Source organism: Cervus elaphus, chromosome X (assembly GCF_910594005.1).
Source record: "Cervus elaphus chromosome X, mCerEla1.1, whole genome shotgun sequence".
Taxonomy (NCBI): domain Eukaryota; kingdom Metazoa; phylum Chordata; class Mammalia; order Artiodactyla; family Cervidae; genus Cervus; species Cervus elaphus.
Window position 1 is genome coordinate 119,681,703 of NC_057848.1, and position 17,670 is coordinate 119,699,372.

At 41.4% G+C, this 17,670-nt stretch overlaps 1 protein-coding gene across 1 annotated transcript in view; it reads left to right on the forward strand.

The window, feature by feature from the left end:
* Positions 1–683: 683 nt before the first annotated feature.
* The window catches only part of DGKK (diacylglycerol kinase kappa), a 161,096-nt gene continuing 144,109 nt past the window's right edge, over positions 684–17,670 (forward strand). Inside the window, exons 1-3 of the mRNA XM_043897422.1 lie at positions 684–1,319; positions 1,752–2,022; positions 2,185–2,318. Of these exons, the coding sequence (XP_043753357.1) occupies positions 801–1,319; positions 1,752–2,022; positions 2,185–2,318 (924 nt within the window). The 5' untranslated portion in view covers positions 684–800. The remainder of the gene's footprint in view (positions 1,320–1,751; positions 2,023–2,184; positions 2,319–17,670) is intronic.

A 17,670-nucleotide genomic window follows, 5' to 3' on the forward strand; every position in this document is an offset into this window, starting at 1 on the left:
GATCTGGCAAAGGTCAGAAATGCAAACACTGAGGTGGGGGACAAATTTTACTTCAATGCAAAAGATTGACCACACACACACACCCACCCATTTTACTTCAGCCCCAAAGATTGAACACAAACACAGAGACACACAGAGATACACACACCCCCAACCCCATGCCACCTAATTTCTTTTCCCTGCTTAGAAAAAAAAAAAAGGATTACTTGCCCACAGAGGCTTGGAGATGGGGGGCAAGAGGTTGGTCCGAGGCTAGGTTCACCTGCTGCTGAGGTGAGAGAGCAGACACAGGATGGAAGCCGACCTGAGCAGCAGCTCACAGCTGGGTGGTAAGGGGGATTGCAAAGACCCTCAAGTTCGCGTCTAGCTTTTTATTTTTTTTATTTTTGTTGCATTTGCGTCACTAAAGGGTTAAACACAGCGGGGCTCCAACACCCCCCTCTCAACGCCTCCCCACTCCCCCTCCCCTTTTTGTCTTCCCCCCTCCCCTCCCGCGCGTCGCTAGGAGGTCATCAAGCGCTCTGTCCAGTCCGCGTTCTCAAGCCCCTCTGCTTCCCGCCCATCCGGCCCGTGGCTGCTTACGAAGAGGTGTGCGCTCACCGAGGGGCGTGTTCCAGCACTGGGAGACGCCGAGCATCCCCCGGTTAGACCTCAGAGCGGAGCCAGCCATGGAGCGGGGCGGGGGAAAGTTTGGCACCTTGAAAGGGGTTGCTGAACTGGGGTGGGCGGGGCGCCCGAGGGTACTTTAGCCCTCCGAATTCAAGGGCGCCCGCTGCCCGGACCTGAGGCGGTGTGCGGCCATGCAGCGCAGATCTGCCGCGGCCCAGGGCACTGCCCCGCCTCAGGATGGAGAGCAGCCCGCGGAATCTCCAGAGCCGCCGCCGCCGTGGCCGCCGCCGCCGCAGCCGCCGCTCCTGCCGTCGCCGCCGGCGCGGGCTCCTTGGCTGCTCCGCGCGCCTTCGCCGGAACCGGCACCGCAGTTCTGTCCAGAGCTTGCTCCAGAACCTGGTCCGGCGGCGACCCCAGAACCAGCCTCAGAACTCGAAACAGAACCGATCCTAGAACCAGATAGAGAACCAGCCCCAGATCCAGCCCCTGAGCCGATCCCAGTACCAGCCGTAGAACCGGCCCCCGAGCCGGCCCCAGTACCAGCCAGAGAACCAGCCACAGAGTCCTGCCCTGAGCCGGCTCAAGTGTCCCGTCTGGAGCAGAGCCCAGCACCACATTTATTGCAGTGTCCGGTGGTCGCTCCAGAGAAGGGTCTAAGGACCTCGCCAACGCCGCGAACACCAGTGCCAGCGCCACTGTCCAGTATAAAGGTAAGAAAAAGACCCTCTGGGGCGGGAGGGCTCGAAGCCAGGCGAGGCCGTACGGCTATCCTGCTTTCGGGACTCTGGGCACCCTGAGCATCCCATTTGGTTGCCACGGACTAGCAAAGATGCTCGGAAAGATGCGGGGATGTGGGAGCCCAGGGGAGAGGGAAGCGGTTGGGAGGCGGGAAGCAACATGTGGAAGTGAGAGTGGGCTGGGGGGTGCTAGAAACGGGGGTGATAGCACCGGTTGGGAGTCAGAGCAGTGTTCCCTATGAGAAGGGACAGTGCGGTGAGCGCCTATATCTTGAAAAAGAAGAGGAAGACGACCCAGGGAGCGAAAGAGACCTAGAGAGGTGTTAGCGGCCGGTCCACGGTACCCAGGCATGGGATTGAGTGGGGGCGGTGGGATACACCTATTAGCCGCGGTCACTGCCGCAGAGGCCCAAGCTGTGGAGCCGCAGTCGTCTGCTTGACCCCCTCCCTGCCACTGGGGAGGGAGTCCTCAGCTTGGGCGCAACTGGCAGCGCTCCAGGGAAGGGCCCGGAGTCTCTGTTGCCCGCTGGGCGCTGGTACCCGATTCGGGTGGGGATTAGGGGTTGGGCGGCGCCCACGCGCACTGCAGGGGAAGGGCAGGGTTCGCCCGAGAGGACTGGGAGAGCATGCGTGCGTCGAAGCCACCATTCCATCTGTTTGCAGGATTTCCCGGCAGGTAGGTGCAAACACAGCGTTACAGTGATGGGCCGCGTCACAAGCGGGCGACTGGCATCCCGCACTGCTGCCAGTTGGAATGGTACAGAAGTCCCGGTTTAAAGACAGGAAAATCGGAGTTGATATTTGAGAGCGTGTGAATGGGAACCGTCCTCTCTTCCAGTCTTCAGAGACGCCTTTGTAAATGTTGCACTTCACCGGGATCCTCCCGCCAAGGGGGGAGGGGGAAGAAAGAAGGTTTTCCGTCTTTCCTTGGACCTTGAAACCCCGAAAACCGCGTCTGATCTTCAGGAGTCTGTCTCTCATGCTTTCTTTGTGCTCCCCCTACTCTTCGTTTTCCTAAACTTCGTTCCACAAGATTGTGAAAATCATAATAATGTATACATACACCTTCATTGAGCTTCGCCCCAAAGAAAAACAACACAAAACACAGAAACAACACATCACACCAACCTGCTGCTTAGCAGGGCATAGGGACAAGGCTCAGAATCCTGTCACTCTGGACCGCACACTTGTAGAATGGAGGGGAATGGGGGACAGAGGTTGTCATCTCGAAATGGAAATGGAGGCACTGGTTGCTTCCTGAGTTATGAATAGAGAGGCTTGAATTTACGAAAAAGAGGGACAATGAAGGGAAAAGTTTCACATGGGAAAAAAGTGCACAGGTTTCAAAAGAAAGAAAACAGAACTGCAGGAGATTAAAAAAAAAAAAATCCAACAATCCCGCTTTCACAGAGGGGGAATCTCCACGCCCCACCATTTCCTCCTGCAGCCCTTCCCTGCAGTGATCTCTAGGGCAGCTGGACCTGGGAGGTCACCCTAACCAGGTGCTTGCTCTTGTCTTTTTGGAAGAGTTTGCATAAAGCTGATAAGAAGGAGACCAATAAAGCTGACCTGACTTGTGGCCTTCTTGAGATTCCAACAGCAGGACTTAGAAACTGACACCGGAGGGTTTAATTCCCAGGATGGTCAGTGAATGTATGGCCTCTTTGGCCTCTGAAAGACTGGCTGAAGGCCGGGAGCTCCAGGGATGAGCCCTGTGACAGAGGGAAAGCATCTCTCACCAGTTTGACAAGAAAATTTCTATTGCCAGACAAATAAGGAGCATCAAGGTAGGGGAACAAGGTTAACCTCCTCCACACAGTGTCCATTCAGGCGTGCTAGCCAGCTGACCCACAGGTACTTGGCCATCTCGGCAGGTGACCATGACCACCTCCCTCCAGTTTGATTTTGACAAGTAGAGCTGGTCTTTTTGTTCAGTCACTTATCTTGTAGAGTGAGTTTCTTCCCATCTGTGAAAAGGGCCATATACACAAACCATAGAGTGTTTTGAAGGATGCAAAAATCTGGGTAATGCTAAAACTGCCAGGAGCAAACACTTCTCCAACAGTCTAGGTGTTGCTGTGCAATTGCTCCCTGGTGCAGATGAGAACATATGATCTTCAGTGATAGGACCATTCTCTGCTGCATTCTCCTCAGGCAAATAGCACCCATAACCATCTGACTTGCATCTTAACATTCAAGGCAAACAGGCTGCCATCTTATCTAGGGTTTTGTTGCATTGTTCTCAGACACTGCCTTCTTGAGGCAAGCTTGGGGAATGACATATATATACACACACACATACATATACACACACATATATGTATATATATACACACACACATATGTATATATATACACACACACACAGAATCTTAGAGATCAAAACAATATATAGCTCTCATTATACAATGAAATCCTACATGGTAAGGCACAGTCAGTACCAGTAGCATGAAGCTAGCCTGATAAATCAAAGGATAAAATGCGTGAAACCAAGGCTTTGAATGTGACTGCAATTTTCTCCCAGATAACTTTGCTGACCAGTACTGCACTAAAAAAAAATCTTCCAGTGTGTGGTCTGCTCTCTTTGGGGGTTTCAGAATCTGCTGGTTGCAAATCTATGACTAGCATAAGGGTAGAGACAGAGAAAAGAGGTCTCATATTTTCTTTCCAAATAGCTACCAGAATAACAGTCTGTGAACCAAATCTATTTCCTTCCTTTCTGAAATGGTTTAATTTCCAGGAAATGAGCCATGGTCTCCCACCTGGTGGCAGCAAGTGTAAGTAAAGACGTGTGAATTGGTTCTTTAACAATGCTATAACTCTCTTGGGCGGGGCGGGGGGGTTGCCTATATGTGATCCATATTTACTTCCTTTCCCTCAGCTGTGGTTGAAGAAAGACCATTTGTATTTTTATTCATTGGGTTTGATCAGCTATGAAATTATAATCACACCACACAGGTGACCGATGAAATACACTTTTGTGGCTTTTATTTCTAGGGTGGAGAGGGGACTCTGTATCCCTCACTCCTAATGACTACACAGCAGTTACCGTTATATCCCAAACCATAACAGAACAGTTTCCTGGTATTTTCGCACACATTTTCTTGCAAAGTAGCAGGCATTTGCTTATATGACACCTGGCAATTCTTGCTGGAATGCTTTATTATCTTACCTATGACCAAGCTTCTCAAAGGTAGATACCATCTCTCCTTCCCGGTGCCCAATACAATTCAGCCCTTACTATTTTTGCTCAATAAACACTTGCTGAAGCTTGAAACCTATCAATTCCATTTTCAGCAATGACGTAGAGACTGCTTCTGTGAATGAATAAAAAACGCATTCTCACTTGTTTCAGAGGGATAAGTAAATGCTTATTTAAATAGCCTGGAATATATAGCCCTTGGGGAAATGCAGTCAATCTTTCCATTTTCAGAATGAATGTTAGAATCATAATTAAGAAGCAAATTACTAACAATTAAAAAACTGATTTGGAAAGTGTCCTTATTCCCTGCAGTCTCAGCAGCAGCAGACTAATGATGTTGTTGATTTCAGGGGTAATACATTTTTTTCCCTAAATGAACAGAATATCTGCAGTGACTGTAAACAGCTTCAGGATTGTAGATTCGAATGTTTAACCTGTTGAAGGTCAGGATGAAATTACTTTCTTTCCTCTTAGGCTCTTTCCCCCCTCCTTGCCAGGTTTTGATGACACCATATGATATATTCGGTATATTCTGAGAGTGCCTGAGCATTTGCTGCAGGATGTTCTAAAAAAGATAATGAGATATTTGGCCAGTGGTCTTTCTTTTCTGAGAATACAGTTCTTATGTGTTTATTAAAATCTCCAACTGGGGCTTCTGCAGATCTGCAGCCTAAAAGGCACAGGAACGGCTGAGCCATCAGTTACCCAAAGTGCTTCCAGGGAAAGGGGAAAAATCCACAGAGGCCAGGAAAGCATTCAGGGGCATTAGAACAAGGATTATATAATGCCTACTGCTAGTGTGGTACTCTACAGTTTGTAGAATGGCTTCCTCTGCATTATTAACTCTTTTATTCCCCTGAAGAAGGCAGCAAGGTGGGAGAGAGCAAAAACAGAATGTGATACCTAATGAGTGCATGCGTGCTAAGTCGCTTCAGTGGTATCTGACTCTTTGTGACCCCCACGGACCGTAGCCCACCAGGCTCCTCTGTCCATGAGATTCTCCAAGCAAGAAAACTAGAGTGGTTGCCATTTCCTTCTCCAGTGACACCTAATAGGGTATAACTATCAATTTATCTATTACAGATTTTTTAAAAATCCAACATATGCCTTTCTGTGACACACAGGATGCTCATTTAAGAAAAACTTTTAAGCTGACATTCCATTAGCCTTGATTTTTTTCCCCAAAGTAGTGATTGCTCTTCCCTGTGTGATGCTCCCAGAGGAGACCATCATAGAACAGGAGCCTGAGAAGGAAGGAGAAGAGGCACAAGACCCTGAACCTATTACTCCCAAAGAAACCCGCCTTTTTTTCTGGAAAGAATATAAATAGAAATTCTGCTAGGGATATGGTTCCCAATCTTTCCAAAGCCTGCCTACTATAATCCTCTAAGTGGGGAAAAAAAAAACTTAAAGCATTTAAAAAAGAAAGCAACCATTCCGAAAGGGAGATGCCCCCACCCTCACCAAAGCAAATAAACCTTATTCTCAAAATAGAAGAAGCAAATTTACAAATTTTTAAAAAAAGAAAGGGACAATGACCCCAGATAATGAAACTCCCCTGAAAATTATTTTAAGGAAAAAAAAAGAAATTCTAAAGGGAGGAGCTCCTCTCCCTCAACAAAGCCCATGAAACATGTCCCCAAGAGAAAAAAATTAATGAAAAAAATGAAAGAATGAGAAATCATCTCAAGGTAAACAGTATTTTTCACCCTAAAATTTTCTTGAAATTTATAAACTTTATTTGCACCTCCTGGCCCATGCCCAGTCTCTCACAAAACCAATGGGGGCAAAAATAAGTTGATGTCCTCCAATCTCATCAAAGCTCCCTACAGTCATCCCTTCCAATTATATGAGATGTCCAAAATAAGCAAATCCTTAGAGACAGAAAGTAGATTAGTGGTTGCCAGGAACTGAAGGGAGGTAGGGAATGTGTGGGTGATAGCTAAAAGGTATAGGGTTTCTTTGGAGGACGATAAAAATGTTCTGAAATTAGGCAATGGTGATGTCTGGGTGGGGCTTCCCCAGTGGCTCAGTGGTAAAGAATCTACCTGCAATACAAGAGACACAGAAGATGCAGGTTCCATCCCTGGGTCAGGAAGATCCCCTGGAGGAGGAAATGGCAACCCACTCCAGTATTCTTGCCTGAAAAATCCCATGGACAGAGAAATCTGTGGGCTATAGTCCAAAAGGTCGCAAAGTCGGACATGATGAGCACAAGCATGATGCTTGCACAGCTTGTGAATATACTAAAAACCACTGACTTGTATGCTGTAAAATCATGAATTTTATGGTATGTGAATTATATCTTAATTAAAAAGATAAGAGATTGTTCCTCCAACTATATGATAATAAACCTACTATCTTCCCACAAATAAGCAAACAAATGAAGAAATTAAAAAAAAAAAAGAAATTTTAAAAGAGAAGATCCTCTTAAGGCCCTCCAACCTCACCAAGAAAAATAAATTTTATTCACTTCCATTTTTTTTTTCTTTTGAGAAAAACAAAAGGGGAAATCTCTTCAAGGGCATATACTTTCAAAATCATCAAAATCAATGAAAGTTATGAATCCCTCCACCCAGATACATGCAAACATTTTAACTTAATAAAGAAAGAAATATTAAAGGATAAGGTTCCTGATCTTACCAAATCTCCTGAATGTTTAATTCCCATGAAAGGGAGAAAAACAAATAAATAAATAAGGGGAGATGCTCCATCCTCACCAGGCACATGAATATTATTTCAAACTACAATTTCTTTAGGATTTTTAAGATTTAAAAGAAAATTAATGATGGAAAGACATATGTGTTGGTGGATGGGATAATATCAAAGAAATGAATATAAAATCGTCTTATAAAGAAGCTCCAATTTCACAAAGACACATGAACTTTTCTGTCAAAACACAATGAAAACAAATGCAAACAATTTTTAAAAAGAAGAAAAAAAGAAAAGGAAATCCTTCTAGTGAGAGGTGACCTGATTTCATCCAAACCCCAAAGCTTTATTTTTAATATAAGAAAATTTTAACTTGGAAAGGTAAGAGAGAAACAGAAACAAGACCAAGAAAGTCCTCTTAAGGAAAGATGTCCCCAGTCTCCATAAATTTCCCTTTTCTCAAAACAAGTAATGCATTTAGAATTAGAGAAGAAAGAAAATAATATAACATTTTAAAAGAGAAATCTCCTTTTTAGGGAATGATGAAGCTCCCAAACTCACCAAAGTCCCTGAACATTTTTTCTCCAAAGAAAGAAAGAAAGAGAATGAGGAAGGTGGGAGAAGAGGAGGAGGAGAGGGAGAGAAAGGATGGGAGGGGAAAAGGAAGGGTAGAAAGGAGGGAAGAATGGAAGAGGAGGAAGAAGAAAATAAATAAAGGAGTAATTTTTTAAAGGAAGAAATTCATAGGGGAGGTGAACCAATGCCTTATTGAAAATAACAAATGTTATTTCTGATAATCAACCCACCCCACCCCCCATATAAAGGAGAAATAAAACACAAAATCTCTTTCTAAAGCTTCTTCAAAGGGAGATGCACCCAGTCTCACTGGAACCCCAGTACCTTATCTATCTTCCAGCCTTCAAATATTTTTTTTATTAAAAGGAAAATAATAAATTCTTTCAAAGACAAATGTTCCCAATCTTACTTCTTCCAAATAGATTACTTATTTTAAAGAAAGAAAGAGAAATCCTCCTGAGAAGGGCTCCCCAATCTCATTAAAGCCAGTGGCCCTTAGAGCTCCTGTCCACAATACCTGTTTAAAAAAAAAAAATGGAAGTCCTCCAAACCTAAAGAGAGGTGCTCCCTCTAAAGAAAAAATTTTCCATCATAAAAGATACCCTCAACTTCACTAAAATCAATAATGATTCCTCTCCACACTCAAAAGGGTTTGGAAAAAAAGAAATTTAAGAGGAAAAGAAGAGAAACCCTCCTAACCTAAGGCAAATTGGCCATAATCTCACCAACAGCCTTGAACTTTATTCCCCTAAAGAAATTTTTTAAAGAAAGAGCAAAAATGAGAAAAAGACCAGTCTTTTAAGAAAAAGTACCCTCTCTACCCACCCCACTCTAAAGACTAGAAATTATTACACAAAGAAAAGGTTATATCATTCTAGAACCAGTGAACCTAGGGCTTCCCAGGTGGCACTATTGGTAGAGAACCTGCCTGCCAATGCCGGAGACCTAAGAGATGTGGGTTCGATCCCTGGGTCAGGAAGAACCCCTGGAGGAGAGCAAGATCCCTGGAGGAGAGCATTGCAAACTGTTCCAGTATTCTTGCCTGGAGAATCCCATATGCAGAGGAGCCTGGTGAGCTAAGGCCGATAGGGTTGCAAAGAGTTGAACACGACTGAAGTGAGTTAGCAGGCATGGCACACACACCAGTGAACCTTAAATTCAGAACATGAGGCTGAAGAGTTTGTTGTTGTTTAGTCGCTAAGTCGTGTCCGACTCTTTGCCACCCCATGGACTGTAGCCCACCAGGCTCCTCTGTCCATGGGATTCTCCAGCCAAGAATACTGGAGTGGGTTTACCATTTTCTTCTCCAGGGGATCTTCCTGATCCAGAGATGGAACCCATGCCTCCTGCATTGGCAGCCAAATTCTTTACCACTGAACCGCCAAGTAGGCTGAAGTGTAGTCAGTGTTTAATTCCAGGCTGGCTTCTCTCTGCCCCCCGGCCCATTTCTGGTTAACCTCTCCCATCCATCAGTCAGGGTGTACACTCAGGAAAGGCAAATCCTGTCCATGGAAAACAGAATTAAGAAGGAAAACCTTCTGAGGAAAAAATCATATACTTCTTTTTCAAACCAAACAGAAATAATTTGGGAATTAGCTGTATTATTATGCCTCTCTAATACTGTAGCACTTCAAGAGCTGATGATAAACTTAAAGCAATGACATTCTTACTACTAATTTTCAAATTAGATACACACCCCTACCTAGCTAAGAAGGAGCTTAGCCAGTTCAATAATGGTGTTCTGACTGTGGTTGTCTAATCATGTGCTCACTTAAATGTCTGTTCTTGTAGAGTGATAAAGGGCTTGGCTCTTACAAATACATACAATTTCCAAGTCAGGTTTATAAGCAGAGAATAAGACTCAATGTTTTCCAAATTTTTTTTCCCAATTATTTTTATTAGTTGGAGGCTAATTACTTTACAATATTGTAGTGGTTTTTAACTTCATTTACTTATTTAAAAATTAAATTGAAGGTCCTGCTGTATAGCACAGGGAACTATATTCAAGATCTTGTAATAACCTATAATGGAAAATAAGCTGAAAAAGAATAGGTATGTGTAATATATATATATATATATATATATATATGTATATATATGTATAACTGAATCACTTTGTTGTACACCTGAAACTAACACATTGTAAACTAACTATACTTCAGTTTTTTAAAGGGTTTAAAAAAATTTTAATTACACTGAGTGCCTCCTTTGTGTCCCTACTTGCTTAGCACTGAGGAATCCATGGTGGGCAAAATCACATAGATGAGATTTCCTTGAAGCAACACTAGTAAATGAGGGATCCAGTTACCAAAACAGATGTACAGGGAGTGATTATTTGCTTTCCCAGCTTGCTTTACCAAGGCATTCACTCAGTCAATTCTTTCAGCATACCTCTTCTTAAACAAAAATGTGACGCAATAAAATAATGAAATATATACTAATTTCATGGAATGTGGAAAATCATGAAAGCTTCCAAAAAGTAAATAAAAATTATATAGCAACTGACCAATGAAGAGATAATTACTCATATATTTTTCCCATTTATTTTCTCTGAATATATGCTTGTAGTCTACAACAGTAAGATGTTAGGGAATGTGCAATTATGTCTCAAGCTTCCTCCTACCCCAGTCACCTCCCTCACTTAATCATTAGGTCATGTGCATTGTTCTACACTGTATTTGAAAGTGAAAAAAAGTGAAAGTGTTAGTCACTCAGTCATGTCTGACTCTTAGTGACCCCATGGTCTGTAGCCCGCCAGGCTTCTCTGTCCATGGAATTCTCCAGGGAAGAATACTAGAATGGGTAGCCATTCCCTTCTCCAGGGGATCTTCCCGGCCCATAAGCACTAATTAATTTTAGCTTAGAATGTATCTACCTGTATGATATGCTTGCTAAACATGTGCTTGAAACATAACTATTAAGGGATGTATTTGAGGTATAAAGCAATGAGAGTATACATTTTATGTATACACAATTGTTGTGTCTACACAAAAAAAAAATGTCTCATATATAAATAGCAGACTGAACTCACATTTACTTGGTCATCTAGATTTCATTTGCCAGCTAGGTTTGTGACTTGAGTTTAGGGGAGACTCACTGTTAAATTTCCAAAAGGAAAATCTAAGTTTCTGAGACTATTTTTTTAGCCATATGCAAAAACGTACTGATGGCTTTGTCTCTTTAACACAAAATTACAGAATCATGCTTTTCTGTGTACCTCCTACCCAGAAGGGAAATACCTATGGGTGAGGACATTATCAGCAATTATTAGGAGATAGACTATTCAAGTTATCCAGCTTTCATTAACCCAATATAGAAAATTAAGAGAGTTAATAAAATGTGTACAATCCAACCAAGGTTGAATCAGTAATTTAAAAGGCAAACGTAATGCAGTATTGGGTGGCTAAGTGGTTAAGAACCGGCCTGCCATTGCAGGAGATGTGGGTTCCATCCCTGGATCTGGAATATCCCCTGGAGAAGGGAATGGCAATCCACTCCAGCATTCTTGCCTGGGAGATCCCATGGACAGAGGACCCTGATGGGTTACAGTCCATGGTGTGACAAAAGAGTTGGACACGACTTAGTAACCAAACAATATTAAGATCAGAATCTTCAGCCTTGTCTGTAGCACTTAGAGATTCTCATCTTCCAAAGTGTTACGAGTATTTGCTGTTTAAGTCTTTTGCTTTTAAAGAGCCTGTAAGAGAGATACTGGCCCCTGAGAACAGGGATTCCCATTGCCTTGTTTCCCTCATAGCAACACAAGGCAAGGCACGTGATACTGTGGGATTCTGAGAGGTAAGGGTGATGCTCCCACCCAGAGCTTTGGATGGGAAACAAGAAGTGTTTCTTGTGCTTCTGAAACAAGAAGTGATGGGCATGGGGGCTGAGCTTGGCCCCTACCTCCAGGAGTAAGAAAGGCTAGAAGCACTGCTCACAGGACTCAACCAAGAACACTCAGAATTCTGGATGTTCATTCATTTGCTTTCTGCTGCAGCTAATGTTCTCTTCTGGGATTTTGCAACTTGAGGCAGGAAATGAAAGGTACCTGCTGAGTAAAATTTGTTCATCTCCTTGGCTCTGAGTAGAGATGCTTGAAATCAGGAAAATTTTTCATTAACCCTGGGCTTTGTCAGTTGAGTTCCCATTCTCCTGAAGTGGCTTCAGCATCATAGCATCATCCTCCAAATCCCAACTTTAACAGTAGTTGCCACATCCTATTTTAGAATTACTTTGATTGTTAACTTTCCTTTGATAAGTGTCATTTGCATCTATTACCTACCTTTAACATACTATTTCATGGTTTACTTACATCACTGTACATCTCCCTTGCAGTATAAAAGGAAAATGTGATGTAGAATTATTAAAACAGCTAAGCATAAACAGCAGAGAGGAAAGTAAATGAGGCTATAAAACAAGATTATTGATTTCAGAAAATTAACAAGTTGGTGCCCTTCTCACTAACCTCAGTTAATGCTTATTGTGACGATTTCCCTCCTGCCAGACTTGAGTAGAACATAACTTTTCTCTTACCCATAATTTGGATACTGTTGTCCCTTTCTCCCTCACCTTAATCAGCTTGACTAATGTTAAGACTAATTAAAATGATAATTTTGGTGTTTACCATGGTCTCCTTTGCTTTAATGTACTCAACTTGGTAGCAAGGTCTCCAGGACATTTTTGTTTGTTTTTGACTTCACTTTGGTTTCACATGGAATCCAAGCACACATTCAGTGGCTCTCTTCATGGTTTTCCTGTTATATTGCTTCTCACTAGTGAGTCCTCTGTCTAGAAGTTCTTGGAAAAGCCTTATTTTGCCTTTCCAATATCTCTCATCAGAACTAAAGTTTTTAAAAAGTTTTTTAAAAAGAAGAAAAATTATTTTCTTCTAATGGTGCAAATCAAAAATATACATTCCAAGGCAACTTGAAAGCCAGCTTTGTTTTTTTTTTCATTAATTTGTTTGTATACAGTATAGCATAAGCATCATTGTGAACTACACATATCTGCTAATTAGTTCATTAAGTGTTAATAATTAGATACTGATGTTCTGGGTTTTGCAGGTGACGCTAGTGGTAAATAACCCACCTGTCAATGCAGAGATGTAAGAAATGCGGATTCGATCCCAGGTGAGGAAGGTCCCCTGGAGGAGGGCATGGCAACCCCCTCCAGTATTCTTGCCTGGAGAATCCCATGGACAGAGGAGCCTGGTGGGCTATAGGCAACAGGATTGCAATGAGTTGGATATGACCGAAGCAACTTAGCACACATGCATTGACATGTTAAATGCTTTACATTTAAAAAGCACATGTTAAATGCTTTACAATATTGTACATATTTGGAGGACAGTTACATATTTTAGAGTGTTTTAATGAAAACACTAAGTCAGTTAAGGATTTTGAAAATGGAATGGGAAGGCATTATTACTTTTCCAATTGATAAAAATGGAATAAAGTTGCCCATTACCCAAAGTTCACTCTCCAACAACTTTTCATGGATGGGTTAGATTCAAATATAAGGGATTGCCTACTGGCAACTTTACTTTGATATAAGAAATTTAAGAGAAGGAATGAAGTTGTTTGAGGAAAGTGGAATTAAATCTTATCTTCCTCAAACCTAGAGAAAAGTGGAATTAAATTAAGCAGAGACAGTGGAAAATATCAGGTAGAAATGTGGTATGCTTGAAGAAGAATTATGCTTGAATTGGGCAAGTGAGGCCAGGGTCTACAGACAGGAGAGTGAGGTATATGGATTTAGAAGTAAAGGCCACTTTGATAAAATTGTATACTACAGATTGAAATGTTGTGGAAAATAAAATGGATTGAGGAAAGTCCTATTGAAACTTTGAAGGCAACTTATACAATTGTGTGTATCATTCAACTGATGAGGTACAACCATTGGAGAGCTGTTGATTAGTAAAATAATGACTGAAGCAGAGGGTTGGCTGGTAAGGCATGTAATTAAACATTAACTTTTAATTTCCTTGTATATCAAATTCCAAATAAAACTACTAAAACTAAAAATGGAAGAAAATAATTACATTATCTAGTGTCCCTTTTCTATTGTTTTGGGCCTTCTTTGACCACATTCCACTTTTGTAAGAGTCTGATGTGCTTTCTCTTCAATATTTTTCCTATTTCATACCACGGGATTTTCTACAGAGAAAATAAGAAACCATGATGGGAATCCAGTGAAACCTTTTATCTTCAGTATTGTAGACCCATAGACTATCATGAAAGGGACCTTTGGAGTGTTTTTAAAACACTAGTCCAGTGTTTTAAACAACCTTTCTAGCAGTAGAATCTTTTAATGTTTTTCTCAATGAAGTCAAATGAAAGCCTAATATTTAACACAAATGCAAGAAGTATTTCATTAGTCCTTATCGATGCTAATTTGGATTTGTAACTGACCTACCTTCCCAATTCTTTATTTTAAGCTAATAGGATCTTACCAGTGCACCAGCCCTGAGCACTTGTCTCATGCATCCAACCTGGGCTGGTGGTCTATTTCACACTTGATAGTATACTTGTTTCAATGCTATTCTCTCAGAACATCCGACCCTCACCTTCTCCCACAGAGTCTAAAAGTCTGTTCTGTACATCTGTGTCTCTTTTTCTGTTTTGCATATAGGGTTATCGTTACCATCTTTTTAAATTCCATATATATGCGTTAGTATACTGTATTGGTCTTTATCTTTCAGTTTGAACTCCCTGTTTAATACTGGCTTCTTAGCAAGGGTGCTGGTGATGTAGGAACATGCTGTATAATAAAAAGAAGAAAGTCAGAGTTTAAAATTTGACCTAATATTCCAGAAACTAGATACTATTGTCTTGGAAACATGGTCATTCTAGAGAGTTCCACCCTCCCCACCACCCCAGGAATGTATTCCAGCTGTCTTATAAAGTAGGTTGTTATAATGCACACTGTCTTTGCTTGTAGAAACATTTTTGTTATTGGGGATTGTGTTCCTGACTAAGGACACCACAAGTAAATTGTAGATAGAACTAAAAGTAGGGAGGGGGGATTGGGATGAGGAATACATGTAACTCCATGGCTGATTCATGTCAATGTATGGCAAAACCCACTACAATATTGTAAAGTAATTAGCCTCCAACTAATAAAAATAAATGAAAAAAAAGTAGGTGATAAAAGCTAATATATAACTGTAAGCTTCTGTAATAATTTAAAACAGTAAAATTGTTCCAAGACCTACAAAATGGGTATAAATGTATCATACACATTGATTCTGTAAGGGGCCCCAGGGTACTGTACTATGTGCATTTGAGGTAATGTATATGTTTCCATGCTACTCCCTCATTTCATCCCACCCTGTACTTTCCACACTGTGTCTACAAGTCTCTTCTCTATGTCTGTGTCTCCACTGCTGCCCTGCAAATAGGTTCATCAGTACCATCTTTCTAGATTCCATGCACGTGTTAATATATAATATTTGTCTTTTTCTTTCTTTATACAATAGGTTGCTCTACTCTTACTTTACTCTGTACAATAGGTTCATCCACCTCATTAGGAGTGACTCAAATGCATTCTTTTTTTTATAGCTGAGTAATGATAGCCAGTGGGAATTTGCTATGTGACACAGGGAGCCCAACCCAGAGCTCTGTGACAACCTAGAGGGCTGGGATGGAGTGGGAGGTGGGAGGGACGCTCAAGAGGGAGGGAACATATGTATAACTCTGACTGATTCATGTTGATGTATGGCAGAAACCAATATTGTAAACAGAACACAATATTGTAAAGTAATTATCCTCCAATACAATTTTTTTAATGTGCACATGCAGCACATAAAAGAGCCCATTCTACATAAATGTAATCTATTGTTATTATTTATTTAGAATTCACACTCTGCCTGCATCCAAAAAGAATATAAAGTATCCTACAAAATTAAACACATATAAAATAGGACAGTTAAGCACAAATAAAGACAGGACAAAACCAATTCAAAGCAGTGGTGAATGAGGCTTTAATATATACTAGTTATAATAAACCCTAATTACACATTTAATTAGCAGTGCTTTTGTCTTCTGCCTTTGGTGGTGGAAGAACTTTACAGAATGATTTGAATGACTCATGTTTCTTAAAGTTGGTATCCGAGGAATTTAGAGCTAATGCCTCATTTTTATGCAACACATCTTCCTGTAGCAAGCTGTGTGTGTGTGTGTGTGTGTGTGTGTGTGTGTGTGTGTTAGTCTCTCAGTTGTGTCTGACTCTTTGCAACCCACGGACTGTAGCCCACCAGGCTCCTCTGTCCATGGGATTCTCCAGGCAAGAATACTGGAGTGGATTGCCATTCCCTTCTCCAGAGGATCTTCCTGACCCAGGGATCGAACCCAGGTCTCCTGCATTGCAAGCTGTAGCAACCACAAAATTAAGAACTAGAGATTGCCAGGACTGTGGCATAGGTGTTAATTAGCTATCCTAAGAGGCTACAGGTTTGGATTATTTTGGTGTGCCTGAATTTTTCTAATATTCTAACGTATGTATGTGACTAAGAGGCATATAAGTATGGAACTTTCTCAAATAAAATTTATTTCTGAAATAAATCAAAATGATACCTTGTAACCAGACATTCAACAGTTTTGACTCTTTCTTGGATTGGGAAGTACTTCACATTGGTTCTAGTCCTGATCCCTCTTTATATAGCTGTGTAATAAGTAGTAAACTGCTTAATCTTTCTATGGCTTAGCTTTTATGACTTTAAATGAAGCCAGTAATGTGTGGCTGACTCAGTTCAGTTCAGCAGTCTTCTCCAGCAAGTCTTTACTGGTATCCCAACTGGGTTGGGTGCCCTTCTTCTGGACTCCTGTACCACCACCCTGTACAAACTTCTGCTTCTCATTTGCTTCTCATGAACTGAGATTATCAGCTTGTGTCCCATTAAGGCTATAAAGATAAGGCTCTTAGGGCCTAACATACTGCATGCCACTCCATACATGGTGACTGAACTACTTTATGAAAATATAAAGACTGAGTGAAAAATTAGATTTAAAATACATATTTCAAAAATAAAAATATGCAAATACTGGCTTATCATTTGCATAGGTGCCATGATATTTGCCATCATCACTTTCTTTCTTTAGGTATGCAGGTAAGTTTTAATATACTCACCCCTCAAAAACTGGACTTAATGACGCAGGTGCATTACCAATAGGTGATGGGAGGCAGGACTGCCTCCTATCCTCCCAGAAGGCTGTAGTTTTTTCTAACTCACCCAGAAGGACCCTATATATTATTAGCACTCATGTATTGATCATGTGAACGTGAATTACTAGTCTTAGAGTTATATGTGTAATCCTGATAAAAATGAGAATGATGAGTTATCTAGTCAGGTTGTTTTAAAAAATGCAAATTTATTAAAACACAAGTATAGCAACACTAAAGAATATTATAGTATATAGAGAGCAAGGTTTTGTGTTTAACTACTTGGCACAATTTTCACTAATCTTAACTGTTAATCAGAATTTAATTTATTTATGGTATTCTTTTCACCACATTGAAAAGCTCGTGACTCATTATCTTGGTGTCAAATTTCTCCTGTATCTGGCACCTGAATTTGAAGGTAAATGTCAATATGACTATTCTGAGGTTCTCCCTTTCTTGTGAGGAATAAGAAGCAAAAATTAAGCTTTGATGTCCCCTTGGCAGTTCAAGTTTTATCCAAAATAGCTTTCTACTAGTTACAGGAAAAGCCTTAATTTATTTTACCAATGCCTCTGATCAGATCAGCACCCTGAGCTTGAAAATGCCCTGATCAAAAAAGTGAACATGGAGTCTCTGCTTAGCAGGGAACTCCAATGGCCATCTTGTTTCCAATCAGAAGGAGCTTCTCCATTAAACGAGGTGGAAAACTTCTACCACTTCTAGACTAGCTACTAG